The 20,894-nt window shown below is 44.5% G+C and overlaps 1 protein-coding gene across 4 annotated transcripts in view; it reads right to left on the bottom strand.

Moving 5' to 3' along the window:
• The window catches only part of ppargc1a (peroxisome proliferator-activated receptor gamma, coactivator 1 alpha), a 36,044-nt gene extending 25,078 nt beyond the window's left edge, over positions 1 to 10,966 (bottom strand). For all 4 annotated transcript variants that reach the window (XM_083672242.1, XM_083672243.1, XM_083672245.1 and 1 more), the window contains exons 1-2: positions 10,839 to 10,966; positions 7,255 to 7,434 (exon numbers count right to left, since the gene is read on the bottom strand). In XM_083672242.1, coding sequence (XP_083528368.1) covers positions 7,255 to 7,434; positions 10,839 to 10,886 — 228 coding nt within the window. In that variant the 5' untranslated portion in view covers positions 10,887 to 10,966. The remainder of the gene's footprint in view (positions 1 to 7,254; positions 7,435 to 10,838) is intronic.
• Between the last annotated feature and the right edge of the window lie 9,928 nt (positions 10,967 to 20,894).

Below are 20,894 nucleotides of genomic sequence, written 5' to 3'. Positions count from 1 at the left end.
ATGTTTTATGCACTATCTAGTGGCATTTGTGTGACGGAGGCACGTGTGGCAGCAAGTAAACACAGAGGACACTAGAAGCCTTAACATGTTTAAGTGGTACCACATGGGGCTGTTCAGATCTTTACAACCAAAGGAATGAAAAGACCAAAAGAGACTACGCAGACTTTCTGAGGCCAAGTCGGCCTCCACAACACCAATACCAAGACGTAGGCGGTAATATGGGTAATTATAGGAAAGTGCTCATACAGTGTCTCTTAGTTTGACTTAATGTCTCTCTACTCTGCTTACTGTTCTCTGTGGACATTTAAATATTCTGATGCTCCATCATTGCCATATCCTACCCTGCATGCTAGTAGCATCCTACACAGCATGATTGATGACGCTGAACAAAATCCTCAGGTTAAAAGCCAAAATACACTTTTCCCCAAAACCCATTCTATCAGACAATAGAGAAATTACACAACACTGTATTTTACAGAGAAGAAGATGGAGGGATTTGAAGCTACAGCTCCCTTTGAAAATGGTACTCCTGGAAAGAGGTGATTAATCAGGTCAACAACACCATCAAGGCTGCACAAACACATTATTTCCAGGATGTACGAATTTAGTTTCATTACAAATGTGTGTTCACCCAGCCAATGAGAGATCACCATTTGTTTTTATCTCCTCAGAAACACTCACACATACTGAGCGATAGAAACACACCACTGACTAATTCAACAATACCAAACAACATTTTAATGGCCACATTCACAACAGTTCTGAGCCATTGTATACAAGATGGACTGTAAAGAGAGTTGAGGATGTTGTGGAAGCTGTACTATAAGAGCACCTGAGGGAGAGAAAGCCTAGTTTTACAGGTCTGTGTTGGACAGCAAATACCAAATAGGAGGACATGTTTTGCCTTAGCAATGCAGTTACTTCAAGAGGTTCTTCAACTAGTTAAGGGCTGCCTCAACCAAAACCTTCTCTTAGATAAAACAAGCCTTGATGTAGGCCATGTCTACTAAATACAATACAAATTCCCAAACCATTGGTGTTGACAAACTTTTTCTAATCTATTGCAGGGGCAAGGGGAGCTAGCAAGGAGTGCTAGTGCAGAAATGCTAGCTGCAGCACTGACTCATGGGCACGGTGGCAGGACTGCACACCTCTGATCGATATCCCTTTCCTGGAGAGGGAAGTGGTGGATCAGAGAGGACTGATAGCGCTTCACATATAATCACAGCGCCCATGGATTGAAGGCCTCTCTCTCCTCCCTAACTTTCTCCTTCTCTCCTTGTCTGTTTTCTCCATCTTTCCCTTTATCTCTTCCTCTCTGTCTCTCTGTGTGTGTGTGTCTCTCTCTCTCTCTCTCTCTCTCTCTCTCTCTCTCTCTCTCTCTCTCTCTCTGCGGCCATTGTATATGGGGTTTAAAAAGCGTTCCTGGAGTATTAAATAACACAGGAAGGCTTGGTTTTGGTTTGGGTTCTTGTTGCTGTCTGTGTTTGTGTGAGGGGAAGGTAGTGTGTATGTGTGTGTGTACAGGAGGGTGGCTGGGTGGGTGGGTGGGGGGCTGGGGGGGGGGGGGGGGGGGTCAGGGGTGGTGGCTTATTGGCTTAGTGTTTCCGGCCAGGTTAAAGAGAAGCAGTCCTGAAAGGCTCTTAGCAGAGATTACCCCTTGCACTAAAAATAGTCCCCTCACACACACTGGCAAGCTATGTGCAGTGGCTAGCCAGAGTCGTCATGCAAACGCCACCATCTGATCTTTTTATAAGGTGTCACTACCACCCAAGGAGGACACACACACACACACACACACACACACACACACACACACACACACACACACACACACACACACACACACACACACACACACGTAGCATGACTAAGTAGTAGTAGTAATAGTAGAGATAAAGAAAGAGAGAAAGAAAGAGAGAGAGAGATTACAACGTAAAAGGGAATGCCAACACATGGACTAGTGTTTACATACTGTACCTTTAAACTATGACAGAATAAACTGACTATATGGTCTCAACTCTACATTGAGGCTCTCAGAGTTAAGTGATCTCGTCCTGGTTCCAGTCCAGTTCAGGGGGTTAGTAAATAGGCTGTCAAGAAGGGGCAACAAGGAGCCAGAAGGGGAAGGGTCACATAGCTGACCCCACCTGTAGAAGGGACAGCAGCCACAGATATGGGCTCGTCAGCTGACACCGCCGGTTCCATCCAGGCAGAGTACAGTGCGTCCTCTGTGATGGAAGTGAAAGCTTTTTATAATTAGCACGAAACATTAGACAGGCAGAGTTGGCCTGGCTAACGTGCAGACACAGACACACAGACACACACACACACACTCTGATATACTCCCATTCAAAAATCCCCACAGCATCTCTCTGCTTTACTGGGATTGAGGCAGCAGCAGGAAGAGAGAGAGAGAGAGAGAGAGAGAGAGGGCAAGCCATCCAGCCAGCCAACCAGCCAGCCAGCCATCCAGCCAGCCAGCCAGCCAGCCAGCCAGCCAGCCAGCCAAGCAACCACCAGAAGATGTTCAGTTGGTCTCTTCCAAACATGCCCTGCAGGGACTATTTTATAGCTGCAAGTGCTGCCTTTCTCGCCCTCTTGCCTCCTTCACTCGTGCCTCCCTCACCCCCCCCCCCCCCCCCATTTCCCACAGAAGTGTCCACGGGTGTATCCATTTGTTTATGCCCATTAGATCTTAAACTTTTGAACAGCCAGACGGAAAACAAGCCTTGGGAGGGAGGGAGAGTGGGAGGACCAATGAAATGTTCTGGCTCCTACTCTCATCAACCATTACAAATACATACAGTATGCACAAAAACAGGGCCTGACAATAAGAGGAAGTGTGTTTTATTCTAATAGGGCTCACTTGAGAAAATCATATTATACAGCGCAATATGATTATTCACGCACCCTCGCTGAACTGGTGAAACGGTGCGGGCGGTGTACTTTCAAATGTCAGCATAAATTTGCAAAATAAACGCAGCCAGCATTCAGTAGGGACTGGTAACAGGGGGGATAAGGGTCTGTGTGTGTGTGTGTGTGTGTGTGTGTGTCTCAGTGTGTGTGTGTGTGTGTGTGAGTGCCAGCAAATTGGCATGTGTGTGGGCATGAGTGTTCCTGTGTACAGTATGTGTCAGTCTTGTGTGAGTGTAGTCTATGCAAGGGTATTTGTGGGTATGTCTTTGTGTGTATCTTTGTGTGTCTGTAACTGTGTGCGAATGTATGCCTGTGTGTTTTGGAGGAGATATCGAACAAACCATTTTGATCATGACACGTTTAGCAGTTCTGAAAAATAACCAGCAAGGACTAGCCAATTAGTCTTTCACATTGTCCCCGCTTACGAGTAAGCACTGCATCTGCCCAGAAGACGCATAAACAAACAAGACAAACAGCGGAGGGTCCCTCTGCGCATAATACCTCCCCTAACACTGCCAATCCCAGAATAATCTTAAATACCGTCAATGACTAATTTGGAGAGCTTGCACGACCAACGTGCCCACGCAAAGAAAAGCCATTTCATATATATTACCTGGCTAATGCCCTAAATCCTAGCATCTGTCTTGCCACGGCATCTGAACTCCAGCCTTTTACTTTTAATTCATCATCTGGGATTTCGGCTGGCACTCTGCCACACTTCTGACAAAATGACGTTGATCAATAAACCTGGGATCATCCACTTGTGTCACACACACAGACACAGATACAGATACAGATACAGACACACACACATACTCTCTATCTATGTTAATAAGAGACACAGTTAATGGTTTGATTGCTTTACTTGGTAATAGCAAATGACTGACAGCATCAAATAATGTTGTCTTTAAATGGCTTGATCAGTGTGTCTGATGCAGGTCACCCATAGAAAGCTACTGCTGCTATTACTAAGAGGTAGCCATAACGGAAACTTTGACCCCAGTTAGATTCTCTGAACACATTGGCAGCACATTTGGACATAATCTCACTGTAACGCAACTGAAACCCCACCATGAACCCCATCCCAATATAGAACATGTTGGCTGAAGAGGATAGCCACCAGAGGTGACGGCACAGTGAGTGTTGCATTGGTTAGGGGGTGTACCGTTCTTGGCATAGTCCAGATCCCACATCAGGGACAGTGGCAGAGTAAAGAACAAGAGGCCATCCAAGGGACAGCACAGCCCCCCCAAAGTGGTTCGTCCAACACACACATACACACAACACGAGGAGATACACACTGACACCACAACTTGCATAGAAACACACACACACAGACACACACCAATGTTCACAAATGCATGCAAACACAGACAATTATATGCCACGTGCAGGATGGAAACAATTTCCCCGTTTACCCATTAATGATCAAACAGACTTCATGCTAGATGGCACATTCTTGACAGGCTGTGACTTTTTTCATTTTTAGCTGTATAATAACATCCTGTCTACACATTTGCCCCTGCCTGTCACACGGCCACCGAATATCAAAAAAGTGACAACGCAATGAAAACAACACTTATGCTGTTCTTTCCATTGTAGCTGGAAATCATTTCAAAAATTAGTGTGGGACTGGGACTGTAGTTCATCCAAGATAACTCTACTTCATCAAAGACAACTCTATAACACTAAGATTCTGAGACCCTGTTTATTGAAGAGGAAAAAAGGGAACGACAAAAAGCTCTCTTCCTGCCCCACCCCCTTATCTCTCTGTCTCTCTCTCTCTCTCTCCAGTTGTTGCGGTAGCCAGAGGGAGCACACGCAGTCCCTGTTTTGGTTCCACTCCCACCCTCCCCAGGAGAGGGGCCGCCGGTGACAGCTGCATCCAGCTTCCAGGCACTCTCCCTGGGGCGAGACGCTGCCTAGCGCTCCCCTACCACTCCCAACCCACCTCCAGACTCCATTTTAGCCCCGAGATGGGCCAGATAAATCATGCTGAACTGGCACTGAAGGGCATCAGCCGTCAACTCGCAACAATCCCTGTGCCTTTCTGCTCCCTGATCCTATCTCTCTCCTCATCTGCCTGGCAGCCAGGCCTTGTTCTGTGCACAGTGGAATAACACCATGGCAAATCACAAACAGCAGACAACAGAGCAACACCCCCTTCAGCTGTGTGTGTGTGTGTGGGGGGGGGGGGGTGAGTGTGTGTGTAAGAGAAACAGAGAGACAGACACACAGCGAGAAAAATAGAGACAGAGGGAGACGAAGAGAGAGAGAGAGAGAGAGAGAGAGAGAGAGAGAGAGAGAGAGAGAGAGAGAGAGATGGTGGTTTGCACGTGCGTGTGCAGGAGTAATGTGTGTGAATGGACTTGGGGAGCTGTGTCTGTATGAGTGTGCCAGTGCGTGTGTGTGTGTGTTTTTGTGCATTATTTGGAGTTGGGTTAGCCCTAACCTGCCCCGGACACCCATTAACCTCTAGTCAGGCAGTTAAAGAAAACATTGCCAGTAGATTATGATAGAGAGAGAGAGAGAGAGGAGGATGTGTGTGCCAACTTGTTTCACACAAGAGCTGGGCCATTTATTAACCTTGTCCTGAATCCTGACGTTGTGATTGGGCACTGCAGTGCCCCACACAGACCAATCAGGGAAGTGCAGGATGTGTGCAGTCCCAGCCCCAGCCTCTGATCTGAGCAGAACAAACTTTCCCCTGTCAGATTAGGGAGGATTAGCAAAAACACCAGCCAAGTCCCAACTCTGCCTGATGATGTGCTGAGCACTTCACATGGCAACTCCAAACTTTCCACAGATGGCGAACTGAATACATTACTAGATTGTAACCCATCTGATTTGAAATGAATTCATATCTGTTCTTTCTTGTTGATTACAACCCTCTGAGTGTTTCTCATCATCTCTCCTAAAAACATAGCCAGTGGCTTGTTATGAGAATTGAAACATCTCCTACTGTTTGGATATACAGAATTAATATGTTCTGCCTGCATGCACAAGCACACGCCTTAACACACAGACGCACGCACGCACAGCTCCTGACTGTGTGTGCTTGTTTCTTTCAGCTGGCTGCCTCAGCAGTGCTAAGCTCCATTGTGTTTTCAAACACACACACACACACACACACACACACACACACACACACACACACACACACACACACACACACACACACACACACACACACACACACACACACACACACACACACACACACACACACACACACACACACACACACACACCCTCCCTGGTATTTTTATCCATCCCCAGAGCCACTCATCGACCGTAGGCCATATCACTCTCAGACGACAGAGGGTCCAGAGTCACACTAGCTAGCACTCAAGGCCCCTGAGCATGGGGACTGTCTAGAGGGGACCTCACTGGTGGTGGGCTAAAGGGCCTTGGGGGGTAGTGGTGGTAGTGGAAGGAATTCAGTCTGTTATCAACCTCTCTCCTACTGGGCCATTCAGACCCCCCCCCCCCCGGCCCCCAAACACACAAACGTGACCACATGACAGGCCACAGACACACATTGCAGCCCCCCCCCCCAACCAGGTGCTTTCCTCCAAACACAAAGCAAAAGCTCCAAATTCTCTCTTTCTTGTCGGTCTCCACCACTGATAATGGTAGTAGTGAACTGGGCCTGTAGCTTATCCAGACCCAAATGGCTTTATTGCCCAGGCCATCGAGCTACTTCTTGTGGACTTTGCTTCCTGAATGTGTGAGAGAGCAGCAGGTTAAAGTTTATTCCCAATTCTTTGAAGGGGCTTTCGCAATATGGCCGCCGGCCAAGAGGACAAGCACAGGGTTTAATAGTAGACTCTTTTTTTTGCCCTTCAGATGTCTGCCGCAGACCTGTGGCTGGACTGAAATGAATGACTTGAGGTTTGATAAGGTACTGTCAGAGGGAGAAGCCAACCAGCGGGACAAAGGTCTCAGAGCTTATCATACGGCCCCCGTTATCTTCACTTTGTACTTTTGGGGGATGTAAAGTCCTGTTTGTAAACTCGAACCAGAGAGTTGGTAGATGACGCAGGTTTTATTAAGTGCCTGGACAACTTTTAAGAAAGAGATTGCATGCTTCCAGTGCCATGTTTGTTAAATATGCATCTCCCACAAAGCTAGGTTCTGACCTCTGAGAGTTCATTTGACTTTTACTCACTTCCTATGTTTCCAAGTTAAAAAGAAATTAGGTTCCTGGCAATCATGATAGTGATTGTGATGACTGGTGAAAAGTTAACAACCATGTCATAAATCAGGTGTCGAAAGAGGACCAAGAAGCTTGGTAATGAATAACAGGTCCAAAAACATAGTTATGTTTCTTACCTCAAACAAGTTTGATGCCTCGTTGCCATATTGACTGGAAATGATCTCCGATTGGTCACTGTACCACTTGAGCCCGCCCAAAAAGCTATCTGCATCCAGGTCGCTGACATCAAGCTCTGAGAGATCAAGTTCGGGGAGGTCTGGACAGAGGGGTTGGTCTTCACCAACCAAGGCAGCACACTATGGAGGCAAAACAATGACGAGAGGTGTCAGACACATACACACACGGAAAGAGAGAGAGATGTAGGATATTTCAATGTTTGTTTTCAATATGCCATAGTCCTACTGTATGTCGGCCTATTCACAATTAGCCAAATAAGTGGTATGGTCTCCAATTAATAATTCAAAATCTTGCAGTAGACTATGAATGTGCTTCTGTCCACACAGCTTATTAATTGGCTTATCTGACTGGTCAAATTTATCTGAATGACAACATGGCTAGACTTTCCACACGACTGCCTGGACATCAAACCTACGGCACACATTTCCCTTCAAGGGGTCAGCTTCTTTCCCTTACACATCGTGATCCACACCGGGCCTTGATGTTGCCTGTTGACATTTTATTATTCACCGTCCGCTTTTATGCACGTCTATGCGACAGCTGTTCCGCCACTCTCGAAACACAAATCATCGGCTTCATCGAACTGAGATCGAGGGGGTACACACTTTAAATCTGTCAGCCCGCTTTGGTGATGTGAGAGGGGACCATGGGGCATATAGTTTATGATTCTGTGCCAGCATAGTTGCAGGCTCAATGTAAACAAGTTCCAGGAGGAACGGTTTCGGTAACCTACATTTCTTATTCAGGTGCCAAGATGTTACAAATGTTAATTGCTTCAGCGGCCAGGCTTGCAGCAAGGTTACGCTATCACGCCAGCATTTCATTCTGGAACACTTCAAGTGAGAAACTATGCACGCACAATCCCAAGGCATCCAAGGAGAGGTCACACAAAGTGTGCCAAACTGTTTTTTTTCCCTACCCCATACAGTTCATTCAACACCATAATCTATTCGAGGATTTAACAGCTTTTCAAATGTGATTGATGTTTTTGCCAAGCCTGCACGTTCTAATGATAACGAGAACACCTGTCATGATCCGGCTACAATGTCTAGGCCTAATACATAGGGATGGGTATCCTCCGACATACCGGGAGGCAGTTGGCCATGAAGGCAGAGAGTGCGGATATAAAGAGATGAACTCCGTTCAGGGCAGCAGCGAGACGGATACCGTGTCAATCCGTAGGCTATGTATAAAAAACCGCCCAGACATGTGTGCCTTAGTTGATCTGTAGCCTTATTGCAATTATTGTGCTATGACATAGGCCTACTTTATATTTATTGCGAAACAAACTCGTCTACTCCGCCATAGGCATGGGGATAAGTAGTTGCAACTGCAACTCGACTGCTTCCCATTCGGTTTGCACACATAGACAGACGAAAACAGAAAAGCACACCCCCGCACTCTATCACTGTATAAAAACCTGCTTGAAGATATCGTACTTGTTTGTTGTGCTGTTCGGTATTCCTGGTGCCGGCTAATGCAAGCGCACGCTTTCCTCTGGATATACAACTTGAGTGGAAAGCGTGCGCTTGCATTAGCCGGCACCCGGAATACACCACCATCACAGGAAAACACGGATCAAACATCTCTTCTGGTGAGTATTTCGACTTCATTTTAGAACAACACAACAAACAAGTAGGATATCTTGAAGCGGAGTTTTATTCAGCAATAGAGTGCGACGGTGTGTTTTCTGTTTTCGACTGTCTTTTTGTGCTAACCGACTGGGAAGCAGTCGGGTTGGAGTTGCAACTAGAGGATGGGATGCAGATTAATCATTGTCAATACCCTAGCCCCAATAAGGAATGATTCCGTTTTAGGAGTGACACGAGGAAATAAGGAACCAAAGAAGGGGGGGGGGAACTCAAAAGGTACAATTCCTCTCAATCTTCTCATCGACTTCCAAGGATGTTAATGAAATAGCGCCGCCAGACAGGGAGAGGGTGAGAGCGCTCCACCACAGCGAGCGCTGTGATTTACGCACGCAGAACACATAAAAGCACCTGCTTTGTGGGGATTATTAGGAATATGACTGTAAACTTGGGGAGCAATTCCCTGATTGTAAAGGAAGGCTTTAAGAATTACACGGTATGATTAATGCTCAACTCAGAATGAACCGACGTCGCCTACTCACAGAATAAAATGACAAGAATATGTCAGCACAGGACATGCTTTTGAAGAACACGCACATATTTATGAGAGTCTATGGGGTTAACACTATGGCTTAATATTGGCACAGCAATACGCGGATGAGGGCTACTTGAACATATCAGACAAACAAAAATAATATTTTTCTGACAAGCAAGCTCAGACGACCAAGCATCCATCTCTATGAATAATTCAGGTAAAGTGTAAAGGAGTGCTACGGTTGCATAAAATCACTATCCAAGATCTGTCAAGGAACACAAATAAATACATGCATACTTGGTGAATAAATAATGGATTTAGCTGACGTTACAGACAGACGAATTCTTTTCAAGCTTGCTACCGATTAAGTCGTGATAGCAGACAAACAATACGCTGATAGACTGCATCATATTAAAGATGAGCTTTCTATCCCCTAAATGCATTGAAGTCGATGGCAATCTTATACATTCCTGAAGCTAAACGTGAGGACATGATGAACATAATAACATGGTTGGAATTAGGGATGTATAAGTACACCACCGTTTCATTAATATTTCCGTTATTCAATTTCTACTTTATCAATTTAAAATCGTTGCTTAGAGTTGCCAATCTGTTCCTCTGTGCATTTTAAAGAGCATCAAGTCTATTATTGAAAACGTCATCTTCTCTGGCAAATACGCAAATATTTTTTGATAAAAAGTAGAAACATTGGCATATGCCAAACTAACCATTTGGTAACATGCAACTCTAGGCTACAAATATTTGCTCCGCAAAAAGGATGTTGCCACAGATGTTAAAAGCTCCCGACACATTCTAAGATGCTCCTCCGTCCCTGGGAACATCTTTGCGCTTGCCTTTGAAAACATCATGTTCATTCTCAATAAAACCCAGAAAAAAAGAGAGTGTCAGAGGGTTTTTAGACACCAGGCAATACCTGACTTAAAATCATTTCTGTCATTGTAGCTTCAAGAGCAGACACTTCTCAACATCAGCATAGGAGCGTACTGAGTCCGTGACTGGAAATATCTCCACGAGCATGTAAACATTCTTTCCGACTGCACGACATCCTAGGGAGACTGCCAGCAGCAAACTCCGGCGCCGCACGAGAAACACCGCTCATGCAGACTACACTCGGGACCTAAGCACTAACGCATGACACTTTGAAATAAAAACAGCGATTCTGCTTATCTCCCCGACTTGTCACATATTCTTGCGCTTCGTATTTCCCCCCGTATCCTCAGTTGTGCAGTTGCGTATACAGCGTGCCAACGCCAGCACAGGAAAGCGCAGGCTATTCTCTATCGGAATCACGGTCTTGGATATTCTGTGCGGTCCATCTTCCCAAAACGGTCCAGACGCTCTACAGCTGACAATAAGTTGGATATTTAGAACTGCTCACCTCTAATTCTCTCCACACCGAGTCCTGGTTACACCTGTCCCACGCCATCCAGGCACTGAATGACGGTCCGAAAAAACCAAAAACAAAATCAGGCAAAAAGAAATCCACTCGCGCTCCACTCGCTCTCGCACAGGCAACTGCCCCTTACCGAGAATGAACTGAGGGCACCTGTCTTACAACTGCTTTCCATCACATGACAAAGCTATTAAAAGTAGGCATGGGAGTGACTCCCTTCACCCCCCTCCCCACTACTCGCCAATGACGTACTGTAAAGCAGGCGGGGTCTGGCACGCGCATAGTAAATCTTTTCCAACTATAAAATCGCTCAATTCTAATGACAAGGCGAGATAAAAGACATTTCGAACGCAGCACACGTAAATCGTCGCTCTGCTAATCAAGACGTCCCTGTCAGAACGCGCATTAGCTCCATAAACATATCTCAATCGAATCATGGTCATGCAGAATATTTAAGATGTAATAACAAAATGCACTATTTGATATCAATGCGATGGATCAGCTTTATTCAGCGTGTCCTAACACATTCTAACCTGTGCTTAGGATCCCAACATGGGAAACTGATGTGGTGTATATAAATGCCACCAAACATATTCAATTATAGAAAGAGCTGTGATGGACGCAATCCCTGTTACTCATGACCAAACAGCTCATCAGTTGAGTGTGAGTGGATGGATTTCAGTCTGCCAAGTAAATAACCGATCACGGGGATAACAAATAAAAAGTGCTCTAGTCGACTCCTTTCACATTTCAAAATAGTTTAAACAATGTTACTGTGATGTTTTCTGACACCTCAAATGCATGCCACTGGGGTACACTTCGGAGACCTCTTATTCGATGCTGGTCTTGTGCGTAAAGGCTATATCGTTTACATAATATCCAGCAGTTGCCCGGTTGCCTGCGTGCTTCATCCAAACAAACGTTAGAGGAATGTCTTGAATTTCCAGTTCTATTCTCATAATACCGACCGAGAGTAAATACATTTTGCATGTATGGTTCGTTTCTTGCCTCCCCAAAGCACGGCAGCTTGAAAAAAAAAAAAAAAAAAAAAAAAAAAAATATATATATATATATATATATATATATATATATATATATATATATATATATATATATATATATAATTTCAAGACCAGTAACCTGATCTGATACGATGTCAAGACTGTGAACGGTGTTTCTGTTTAACGATTAAATTTCCTATTGAGACGGTATAAAGGTGCAGGTGACAGTATCAACCAAGTATACACTATAAACACACCATGTATATGCAACATCAGTACAGGAAACAAAAACAAAAGCTCTGTGTTGACATTTCAAACAAAGTGGGTCATCACCAGACTCCTGAGGGGGGCAATAGCCTACCTATTGTTTGTGGTATTTACTTCCTTGGATAATGTGCTTGTAAGACCATCCAAATAATCCAATTCAGGATTCATTTATTAAGACATGAATTTAGGAAGAAACATCAGAATGTTTCTTTAGTATTGTTGACACAAATGTTTAGATAGCCTTCTAAATATAAGTAGACACAACTAAGATATCTCTCATGTAATTCCAATACATATGTCAAGGTAAAATAGAGCAAAAAACATTAAATTGTAGATTGAGGCACCAGTTCACCTCTTTTATGTGAGTTTGCTTCCATCAGGAAGACTATTAGTGTATTTTTCAGAGATACTTAGGATACAATTTTGATCATTCCATGCAACACGAGCCCATAATAAGGAATAACAATTCACTCTACGGAATCTACCATGCTCGGTTCAGTTTTGTTGTTGCAAGCCTATTAAGTCCACCTGAGCATACAAGGAGCAATTGTCTCCCTGAATTAGCAAGCCACATAAGTCTCATTAAACATGAAATTGCACAGAAACCTGTAAAAAGGTTCCGGGGCTGGAGATTTGCATTGTACGCAGTGGAAATGTGTTTCTGCTTATTGCCATCTGAGGACCTTTCTACAAGTAAATCTACACATCTGCTTCTCCATGCGTGCCCACAGACGCTACCCAGAAGCCACGGCGAAACCTTATCTGAGCAGGTGGTGTGCAGTGACCTCACCATGCCCAGATGGACCAATACCATACATACATATAATAGGGGACTATGGGAATGACACAGAACGTGATAGTAGGTGGCTCTGGAAGTATGGCGTGAAGGGAACATTCATTCAGCAATCAGGACTGCCCTTTCAGTGGTGGGGATATGAGACAGATGGACCAATAACATGCATATGTATGTATGCTACATACTGTGGAAAGGGACCACAGAACAGATGGTGATTCTTGAAGTCTGGCAGAAATAAAACAGTAAGACAACATACAGTAGATAGATTCAACATCCAGGACAGCCCCTTTGGTGATGGTGGATATGAGACAGATGCTGGAGTTTCTCTATCTCCAGTAGCGGCACATGACTCACACTCACACTTATTTTAACAATCCAATTGTTGATTTAAGTGCTATGGCATGGCGCTATCACTCAGGGGGTGTTTTAGAAATGAAGCTTTGTGGTGATATCAGTCAGGGTGTACAGTATGCCGGCGGTAGTGTAAAAACCCTGGCTTTAGATAATAATAAATGAATAATAAGAGATGTGTCAAGGGCTTGACCACTCACTGACCAATCAACTGTCTTACCCCATCAGAACCAATTGTAAACAAACACTGCATATCTTAAAAATGGATAAAACTCTAATGCTGATCTCATGGCTGGTCAGTCCTTGCATCCATAGCTCTGTTTATGAAATTGAGAGTGGTTACATTTCTCCAGCCCCACCCCTTAGCTGTTTACCAAAAAAGTGTCGGGAAGTCAGCTTTGTTCTTGTTTGAATCCCAGATTGCCCCTTTAAGGACACACCTCAAATAACGCCAACCCTCCCACAGCTGATGTGAGACTGGTAATTTGCCAATCTTGGCGTTATGATTTGAAAATACTACAGCTTTTACAAACTGAAATTGCCAACACGCTTTTTACAATACCTTTGCTTTGCACCCAGCCGAAAATAGTGCCCCTTATCTGATTGTACTCTTCATGCCAATTAAGACAACAGAGACTAAATATAGCAATGACTACAGTATGTTATTTCTAATACATTCTCCTTGGTAGATACAACTACTGTATATTATATATATTTGAGTAGGTTTATAGATTAAGGGATAATCTCGGGATTTGGGGGTCTAACCCTATTTGAAGTAGAGGTTATCATTGTGATACTTTAGGTAGTGTGTAATAAATAAAGATAGTCCATTGACAAATTAAGCAGTCTGTGGAGGTAGTCTGAGACATTGACACATTACGTCATTGGAAAACATTTATTGGCACAGATTATAAAGCAGATTTGGGGCAACCTGTTGAGAGCAATGCATGCAGCATGATCACATCTTCCTCTTCCTGGCATCAAAGCATGACTGTAAGATCTGCTTTCACACAGTCCTTACATTAAGGATTCCCCATAGATATCATGCCTCAAAAGGATCTGTCTATAGGAGGGGGTTCACGCCTATTTGCAGCATATGGAACTGTGGTGTGATGGACGTGGTTGCATTGAAGCATAGGTTTAGAACATTGATGCATTAGCGCATCAATGGCTACAATCTAACAGCTAGAATAGTAAAGCCTTTATATTCTTTCAGAATGAACCGACTCATTGAAAATATTGGCAGTTTAGGGCTAACTAAAGTAGTCACACGCAACATTCACGTAGTTCTATTCAAAATCATGCCGTCTTTGCTGGTTAGTAAAAATGAAGAGCCACAGCAAAACATTCCACCCAGCCCATTGGACGGCTAGATATGAGTGTCCATCAGTGCTGACGGCATTTAACAGAAATACAGAGATTATATGATTTGTTGGAGAATTAGCTGACAGGTGCAACTCACATCCAAAATGAGGGTAATGATAATCCATTAATAATGATCTCAGTTTAGAATTTTTTCAACATTACCCGACTCATATTACAGAGTTTAAGCCTCACATATGAGGCTACGGCAGTCAAATATTCCCATATTGAATATTCACCCAGGATTAAGTCATTTCTTTGTTGTTGGCTTCATGCCACTGTATTTGGTATTAAGTCCCCTTTCCCCATTTAAAATGATTACATGGCAGAGACATCATGATTACATGACAGAGTCCAGGCTCAATATGTTTCCCCCTTTATTGCAAATATATTTTGTCATGTAGCATTTCTTTCACACTAATGTAACACTCTAATATAACCATTGTCAGATATGAGTGTCTAGACCGTCTAGGTGCGATTTGCACAACCAAATTTCATAGGACACATACCTTTCGTAAAAGGTGACCAGTGTCAGGTAATCTGTTTCAGTGGCTCACAGAGACTGTATCTAAGGCTTCAGAAGATGATTTGTATCACTTTGTCGCATGTCATCCCTCCCAACAGAATCTGTCCCAGCATCTGGCCAGTTTGACGCACAACAGATGATTTTATTTTGATTAATCTCAGGCTGCGGTAAGAGAATGCCCTATCTCTTCATGTATTGTTCACAAACATGATAAGATACACTATCTTTTTCGTCATGATCGTCGTTTGACATGCTTTCAGAGCTCTACGACCCAGGTCATTTTTCCTTTGATAAATGCGTTGTCCGCCCTAGAGCTCACGACAAAAAAGGAAGCGGTGTTTCAGAACAGTTGAGTGCCCTACTAAGCCATGCTTCAATACAAAGTTGACCAAAGGAAATGGGAAAAAAGATACATGCTTGAATACCTAATGTGGTCATATTGATACCAAATGATAGCATAGGGCTTCCTGAGGTGTACAGCACACGACAGACGAACCACAATGAGATAACGCTTCAAGGAAGAAGATCACCCACACGTTTTATCTGAAACGCATGATATGAGAAGAGTTCAAGATTTTGGTCTCATTTATGAACAATACTAAATCCCAATCTACTAAGCATGACAAGAGACCAATCACACTGTAAATTATGGATGTAGGTATAATGCATATCCAGAATTGAGAGGAATGCATACCACAGGCACAAGAGAGGTGACCTCCCTCATCAAACGGAATGCGATAGGCACTCTCTGTGAAGGACACTACACTAGAAGCGCATAGCACATGCATAATGCAATATGCCATACTTGCATAAACAATTTGACATAGGCTGTTACATTTTAGTTGTAGTGCCCTTCATAGAATATGTCGCCTTGCCACCCTGCGTGCAGGCGTGTAATCCTTTCCATCAGTGAACCCCACTGTGTAATTTAGCAGGTCTCAGGGTGGCAACGATTCTCCCTGTCGAGAGTCCAGCCCGCATTATTAAGGCAAATGGCATGACAGGGCTGGGGCGAGTTAGCCAGGGCTGAGCCTTGAAATTGAAAATAACATCAGTCCCATGCAGGGGCTGGTAAACACAAAAGGGGCCCGGGGCTCAGCGGGGTGGCACCCCGTCTTATTTTTTAGGAGCGGGGCACAGCGGCGAGCCTCGCTCCCCTGCAGACGAATAATATCATGGTCGCTTGGCGAAGCGAGTTGGAGTCTCCCGTTGGAGCTCCCTGTTGTAAGGCTGTTATTGGGGCTGTTTAAAATCACCACAGAGTCATGAATGATGCATGTGGAAAGTGGCGGCGGAAGAAGAGGGCAAACTGCAAGCACAGGCGTGGCGTGTAATGCGTGGCGCAGAGCTGTGGTAAGATAATGCTCTGGGCAAGGACTTGTGGGGCGCTTTGGGTTTTGCTTGGATGGCACTCAAGAGGAATGTTAAACTCATGGACCATGAGGGGTGCGTAGCGCGCGCACACACACACACACACACACACACACAAATTCAAGCCTGCGTGCTGAAGTTTCCATGAACTTGAATGTCAAGACTTGTACAATTCCTGCTGATATTAAATGATGCTGTAGCCTACACCTGAAATGTGAAATAGATTGAAGAGGGGCTCGGCTATGTTTTGTCTGTGCCAGAGCAGTACTGGTATCTATCTATGATACACAACCAGCAAATAGTAGGTTTTATCACAGCTTCTGGACTGTGACAAAGATGCTAGTTATTACATGGTATGTGACACTATAGTAGGCAATCTTGATTAATCAAATGTTGTGAATTGGTGTTGGACTTTCTATGGGGTCACTATAACCCCCAAAGCTCAACAGATCAAGTCCCGTGCTTCTAAAGTTCTCTTAGACACTGGATGTGTGCCAGAGAAGAATTAGGTCAGCTGAAGTGCTGTGTGCCTTGTGGAACTCCATGCTAAAACCATATAAAGGGACAGGGTTGACACACAGGTACAATTTTCTAGAGCAGCACAACCTGGCTTTTTCTTCTTTCTTTTTTTTTCTTGTACCACAGAAATGTGAGCAGCAGCGTTACGCCCCTTAGTCCAGACAGCAGCCTAATTATTTTGAGCAATGAAAAGAGAGAAGAAAAAAAAAAAGCATGTGAATTGCAATTCTTACATGGGCCTGCATACAGGGTGCATTACCACAAGGCGAAAATCCTTACGGCACAATAAAACTGATTGTATCATCACCTTTTTTTCCCCTTACAGGGAGCATTTCTACTCCTCTTTTCATCCCCCTCTAAAAGGATGGCGTACCGCTGGGGCACGCCGTTAAAGGAGGGAAAAAGAAGCAGGGACAACTGGGAAGCGAAGGCACAGTCGATTCCTATTTTCACTGAGGCATCCTACTGTCAGAGACAGATAGAGAGAGATAGAGAGAGAGATGGAAGAAACAGATGTGTACAGACGAGCACATGAAGAAAGAGAGGGGGACAGAGATAAACAGCAGAGCAGGAGAGAAATGATAGAAATAGAGGGACCACGTGGAGAGCAAAGGAGGGGCAGATAAAGAGAAAAGGGAGACACAAGGTGAGTACAGGAGAAGTGATTAGGAGAGAGGAAGAGTGGACAAGACTCTACGCGAAACACTAGACTGACAGGACTAGAGATATAGGTTGTTATCATTAAGCGTCACAAAAGGCTGTGTGTGAACGTTTCGATTTGTCAGCTGGGGGGCTGAGTGCCCTCCAGTTGATAGAAACACATTGAAAAAACGCTGTGGTTATTTTGTGGTTTATATCAAATAAAACAACTAGTATCTCATATAATACGGTCGAGGGCCGTCAGGACAGATTTCCCACCTTCACATACGTGTAGGCTATTGGTCGATAATACATTGGCCTCTCTACACATAAATTCAGCCATATCTAATCAATGACACATGAGGCTAAATCAACTGGAAGTTTATGCAGTGGATCTGTTACGATACATTCACCATACTTTTGCAACAATTGCCCAAATCTCCGCTTAAGATATATCAAACCACTTGGCCAGCTAGCATGTTTCTTTCCATGTCATGTTGACAGGTATGGTAAATAGCTAGTTAAAGTTACTGAGAAACATGTTTATTGCAAACCCTTATGACATAATATCAAATCATGTCACCAATTATAATAGAAAGCAGTCTGATTGAGCAGGGTTTTACATCATGTGAACGAGAGGTGGCTGCCCCCATCTGAAAATTTGAACGTTTTTATGATAACAAGCTATAGTGTAGCCATAGCCTCCCACCCCACCCCTGAATAAACTGGAGATGACAGAGTAACCCCCCCCCACACACACACACAACCCCATCTCTCATCTTCAGATAAGCCATGCTACTGTACCCCCCCAGAGGACCTGACTCAGCCCCCCCACTGACCCCAGACCAGCTGTTCTACCATCTCTACAATCGCTAATCTAAATACATGGGACTGCCACCATTCTTATTCCCCCTCCCCCCATTCCCATCATGGCCTGAGATCTTCCTGCTTAAGTTGATGTGTATATGGCTCACATGTGCTATGTATTAATTTACAGAAAAGTCTATCACACACACACGCACACGCACACACCTTTCCATTGCCAACATGACCTCACTACTCAGGGCGAGTATTACATTTCGAGGAAATGCAATTGTGCAGCAATCTTTCTAGCTCTTTTGTTAATAATATCGAGGGAGGTAACTAATGAATTAGGAGTCCTATTTATTGATGGCACTTTAGATGGGTTTGGAAAACTAAAAGGGGTGTCTACCGTGTATAGTATTCAGATGATTTGGCAAACATCCCACAACTTGAAAGTGTGTGTAAGCATATTGTTGTTTAGGGCAGAGGCCAATGTTTGGCCTGTCCTCATTAGTGGGTAACCTCAAGAGTTGTTGGCACTGGTGATTTGGTGCTTTTCTCAGGCCTCTTCTGTTCACCCTTAGGCAATTCCCATGGCAAAGCCATCATCTCATTTCCATAAAATAGCTTTGACTCATGACATCCGATGACTATTTCTCTCAGTCGTCTTAATCTCCAGACACCGTTGTGGTGTCCAAACCACTCCACACCCCTATACGCTCTCAACCCTCTCTTTCTCTTTCTCTCTCTTCCTTTCTTTCTCTTGTGGGCCGATGTGACCACCGGGACTGTCGTCACCACAGTAAACAGGATTAATCTGCGCTGGCGACGGGCACTCTGGTCCAGATGACGCGTGTAATTAAGGAGTAATTGGCATGTCATCTCTACATGAGGAAAGATGACACGCGTGAGCCAGGGATACGCTGGGCGCAGCGCTGCGACAAGGCCCGCTGAAACGGCTGTTGCCCATAGACGCTGATCTGAAGGTCCGTTCTGAGTCAATTTTCCTCATTATGGTGAGGTTACCCATTGGGGTTAGGGTAAGCTGATCCTAGATCTGTACCTAGGTCAGTCTTCTACTCTGAGCTCAGGACAGCTCTGTGAAAGAGGCTCCCTCCCTTTCACTTTCCAACGTCCTCACTTCCTTAATGTCTTTATTCACCCCTCTAACTCCCTCCCTCTGTTGTATTTCACTTGCTTATTAATTTATTTACATGGTAACACACTTAAACACTAATTTGCTAACTTATTCATTTATTTACATGCTAACCCAGTTACACCCACACCCATATTCGCCAACTTATTCATTTATCCACATCCGAGATGACACAGTTGCTTGCTTGTGTATTCATTTATGCACATAGGAAGTCACTTACATTCTTCCTCACTTAATTACTAGACTTCTCTTTTCTCCTCACACAAAGGAAAGTTTATATGGCTCAATATACTGTGGCACACAACTGAAGATGACTGAGATGCCCTCAGATGTTTGGGGTCACACTGGCCACAACAATGGATCTGACCTGCTCTTATCTGTCCTTGTAAATGTGGAGCTCCAGGATAAGCCAGAGCCCCATTTCATGGCACATCGGGGAGATGTTAGGGTGACTGTTTTGTTATATGTGCTTTAGCCATCTGTGGTATTCTGAGCTCATAGTGAGTTGCTTATTCCATTGTGATTCAGAGACACTATCCTCAATATCAGGGGAGAAGAAAGTACCAAATGCATTCAAATCCTACACAGCCATTCAGCTCTACATTCTCTGGTCTCTAGCAGACCAGTTTATTGTTGCTGAGGCATTCAGAGAGGAGCCAAGCTCAGCCCATCTAGCTGAAGTTCTGCTGGAGCTGGGGCTGGGGCTGGGGCTGGAGCTGGGGCTGGGGCTGGGGCTGGAGCGGTGCTGGTTACAGATGGGGAGAACTTTGTGGGGAGGGGGGTCGACGGTGCGCGGGGCTGATAACCTGAGATAGCTGCTGGGTAATTTGCAGTGTGTTCCCTATCACAGCAGACGCCCCAGTGTCGTGCTGTGGGGAGAGAGGGCCGCCATAATGGCAAAGCAAATGGCTCATAGAGATATCCCAGTTGTTTTTCATCACATCAATTTCACGCCCGCGCCGGCAGGTTTCTCAGAAACGCGACAAGGTGAGGATAGACGGACGGAAAGAAGGAAAGAGACAGACAGGAGCTTGCGGTGAGAAATGGAGAAAAATAAAAAAATACAGAGATATATACAGCTATGTTCCTCTCATGCCTGGTTCTGTGGAGGATTGTGTATGTGTGTTCCTGTGTGTACCATTTGTGTGAGTGTATGCACAGTATGCAATGTGGGTAAGGGATTTTTACCTGTATTGTCAGGAGTGTCAAAATATGAGAATACTTTCTTGCCATAAAATGTTTAGTGTCT

The sequence above is a fragment of the Argentina silus genome, assembly GCF_951799395.1.
Source record: "Argentina silus genome assembly, chromosome: 1".
Taxonomy (NCBI): domain Eukaryota; kingdom Metazoa; phylum Chordata; class Actinopteri; order Argentiniformes; family Argentinidae; genus Argentina; species Argentina silus.
The sequence above is the reverse complement of the archived record's forward strand: the minus strand, read 5'-3'. Positions and strand labels throughout refer to the sequence as shown.